The sequence below is a fragment of the Myotis brandtii genome, unplaced genomic scaffold, assembly GCF_000412655.1.
Source record: "Myotis brandtii unplaced genomic scaffold, ASM41265v1 scaffold1064, whole genome shotgun sequence".
Lineage (NCBI taxonomy): Eukaryota > Metazoa > Chordata > Mammalia > Chiroptera > Vespertilionidae > Myotis > Myotis brandtii.
In genome coordinates, this window is record NW_005353602.1 from 513399 (window position 1) to 513909 (window position 511).

The 511-nt window shown below is 54.2% G+C and overlaps 1 protein-coding gene across 1 annotated transcript in view; it reads right to left on the reverse strand.

Annotated features, from left to right (window-relative positions):
• Positions 1–511, reverse strand: part of DTX1 (deltex 1, E3 ubiquitin ligase) — a 30484-nt gene that overhangs the window by 14695 nt on the left and 15278 nt on the right. Inside the window, exon 3 of the mRNA XM_005857040.2 lies at positions 486–509. Within this exon, the coding sequence (XP_005857102.1) occupies positions 486–509 (24 nt within the window). The remainder of the gene's footprint in view (positions 1–485; positions 510–511) is intronic.

The window sequence follows — 511 nt, forward strand, 5'->3', positions numbered from 1 at the left end:
AAATCGCAGCCACAACACAGACTCTGGACCCTACAGGCCTGAGTTTCCATCCCTGCTCTCCACCTGGGTGACCCGCAGAAGGTACCACCGCTCCCGGCCTCAGCCTCTCCATCTGTCATGTGGGCATGACAGGATTAGTTGGAGTAATAAGCGAGACGATGCAGATAAAGTTTAGCAAATAAACATGGAACGCACACCCTGATTATTGTTGCTACGGTCCCACCACTTGTGACCTGTGTGATCTTGGAAGTTATAGACCCTCCCCCTCCAGTGTGTTCGTCTGTACATCGGGAGTGAGTGTACCTACCGCACAGGGACCTCGTGCGTGGAGATAAAGGAGTGGAAACGCATTATGGCGCTTAGTTAACGCCTGGCACACAGTGAATGCTTAACAGATGCTAACTATCGCTTAGGCTTATGACTACCATGGTAATTCTCTGCTCCCAGCCCTCTGGGCAGCCACGCCTGCGCCAGGGGCGTCTTACCCGGGCGGGATGGAGGCACGTGCGCT